Source organism: Fonticula alba (assembly GCF_000388065.1).
Source record: "Fonticula alba strain ATCC 38817 unplaced genomic scaffold supercont2.1, whole genome shotgun sequence".
Classification (NCBI taxonomy): Eukaryota; order Rotosphaerida; family Fonticulaceae; genus Fonticula; species Fonticula alba.
Genome location: NW_009242971.1, coordinates 2,842,216 through 2,844,559, shown reverse-complemented (window position 1 = coordinate 2,844,559; position 2,344 = coordinate 2,842,216). Strand labels below are relative to the sequence as shown.

Below are 2,344 nucleotides of genomic sequence, written 5' to 3'. Positions count from 1 at the left end.
CCCCCCCGCCAGCCGGCTTCCCTTCCTCCTGCTCATCCTCGCTCGCACATTCCCCTGCTGCCGTCTGACTGATGTGCTTCCGCGCTCCCTCCCCCTCCTCCTCCTCCTCCCAGCCGGGCCTCCACCAAGATGACCGCGCAGCTGTTCTTCCATCGGGCCTTCCTCCCCCACCCGGACACGGCCCGCCTGCTGGACCCCTTCCCCGCCGGTGTCCTGTCCATGGCCTGCCTGCAGCTGGCCGCCAAGATCCTGGACGAGCCGCGCCCGGCGCCCGGCTCCTCGGATCTCATCTCCCTCTACCTGTCGAGCATGTGCTTTTCCCTGCTGCCCCCGGCTCTGGGGGCCGTCACCCCCGGCGGCGTCCGGCTCCCCTATGTGCCGCCATCGCACCAGGACTTCCGCCTGGCGGTCTTCGCCGCCGAGCGCGCCCTCGTCCAGGCCATCCTCCTGTACGACTTCGAGGCGCCGGTGCTGCCGCTATCCGTGCTGCCGCAGATGCTGGGCTCCCTGCTGGCCCTGCTGCCGGCCGAGTGGCCCGCCGGCTCGTCGGCCCTGACCGAGCAGCAGCGCCACCACGCCCTGCTGGACCTCATCCAGCCGGTGTTGCACTTTCTCTTCCGCACGGCCCTGTGCGTGCAGTTCAGCGCCGGCCAGCTGGCCCTCGCGGCCGCCGAGCTGGCCCTCGCCCATGCCGGCCTCTTGACCGGGGCCCTGTTTGCCGCCCTGCCGGCCGATCCCTCTCGCTTGCAGGTGGCCACCAGCATGCTCCCCTTCGCCGAGTCCCCCGGCCATGGGCTGGACCTCCCGCGGGTGCATGCCCTCCTGGCCGGGCTCTACTCCGCCGCCGGTGCGGCCACCATCCTCACCCCCTGCCCTTCGGCCACCTCTTCCCTGGCTGCCGGCGCCGGTGCCGGTGCCGGCTCCACCGCCAGCGCCTCTCCCCTCGACATGGCCAAGCCTCCGCCCCCGGCGGCGGCCGCTGTCAATCGCAATGTGGCCCCGGTCTCCCCGCCGGCATCCTCGCCCTCGGTGGCCCTGGCCGCGACGGCGTCCATGTCCGCGAGTGCCGCCGCCCCGCTGCTTCTGGCTCAGCAGCAGCAGCAGCCGCAGCCGCAGTCGCAGCAGCCATCCGCCACCAGCACCGGGCTTTCTCTGCTTGTGCACCCGTCGTCATCGTCGTCATCGCATGTGGGCCCGGCTGCGGCTGCCGCTGCTGCTGCCGCCGCCGCCGCCGCCGCCGGCAGCAACACCGCCACCTCCTCGTCACATCGCCATTCCTTTCATCACCATGGCGGAGCTGCAGCTTGCTCTGGCACTCCTGCTGTCACCTCGCCTGGCATGGCTCTGGCCGCCGCCGCCGCTGCCGCCGCCGCTACTTCTGCCGCTGCCGCTGCCGGGTCGCCGGCTGGCGGGCCTCCCTCTCGCCATGCCACCGCCATCGGCAATGGCCATCTCCTCCCGCATCAGCAGCGCCAGTACCTTCACCAGCGCCAGCAGGCTGCCGCCGTGGCCATGCACTTCCAGCAGCAGCAGCAGCAGCAGCAGCAGCAGCAGCAACAACAACAGGCCGTCGCCGCGGCCACCAGTCAGCGGCGATCTCCCCCGGCCTCCTCGACCGTGACAGCCGCCACTGGCGGCCGGGTACTGGCAACCGCCACGCGGTCGCCCTCGCCCCCGATGGCGGCCGCCATGATGGCGGTCGGCACTGCCGGGGCGGCGTCCGAGCGCATGGACTTCTCGAGCCCCATCTCGGCCGGTGGCGGCGTGGCCACCACCACCACCACCACCACGGCTGCGCACCCGTACCAGCAAGCGGCCGCGCAGTTTTATCACCAACACACCCAAGCCCTGGCCCAGCATCACCTCTACCAGCAGCAAGTCCAGCAGCAGCAGCAGCAGCAACAGCAGCAGCAGCAGCAGGCTCAGCTTCTGTACCAGCAGCAGGTCCACGCGGCCCAGGCCGTCCAGGCCGCCCAGCACCACCGGCGGCAGGCTGCCTCCCGATCCCTCGTCCCCGGGGGGTACCACCATCACCAGTCGCAGCCGCAGCAGCCGCAGCAGCAGCACCACCACCAGCCGCAGCAGCAGCCGCAGCCGCAGCCGCAGCCGCAGCAGTCGCTCGCCGCCGCCCCCTCTGGCATGTCCTCCGTTTCGGCCTCGTCGCACTTCGTACCCGGCGGCGCTCCCTCGACCATGTCAGGTTCGTACGCGCCGGGGGTCTTCTTCCACCATCACCACCACCACCAGGCCGCGCTCCCCGATCCCGGGTGCCGTGCTGCCGCCTCTCTTGCCGGGTCTTCGCTGTTCGTGTCACCTTTTTGCGCGCGCACACACACACACACGC

The 2,344-nt window shown here is 71.7% G+C and overlaps 1 protein-coding gene across 1 annotated transcript in view; it reads left to right on the top strand.

Moving 5' to 3' along the window:
• The window catches only part of H696_00605 (hypothetical protein), a gene marked incomplete at its 3' end in the record, with an annotated part of 4,205 nt that overhangs the window by 597 nt on the left and 1,264 nt on the right, over positions 1-2,344 (top strand). Inside the window, exon 2 of the mRNA XM_009494485.1 lies at positions 114-2,204. Within this exon, the coding sequence (XP_009492760.1) occupies positions 114-2,204 (2,091 nt within the window). The remainder of the gene's footprint in view (positions 1-113; positions 2,205-2,344) is intronic.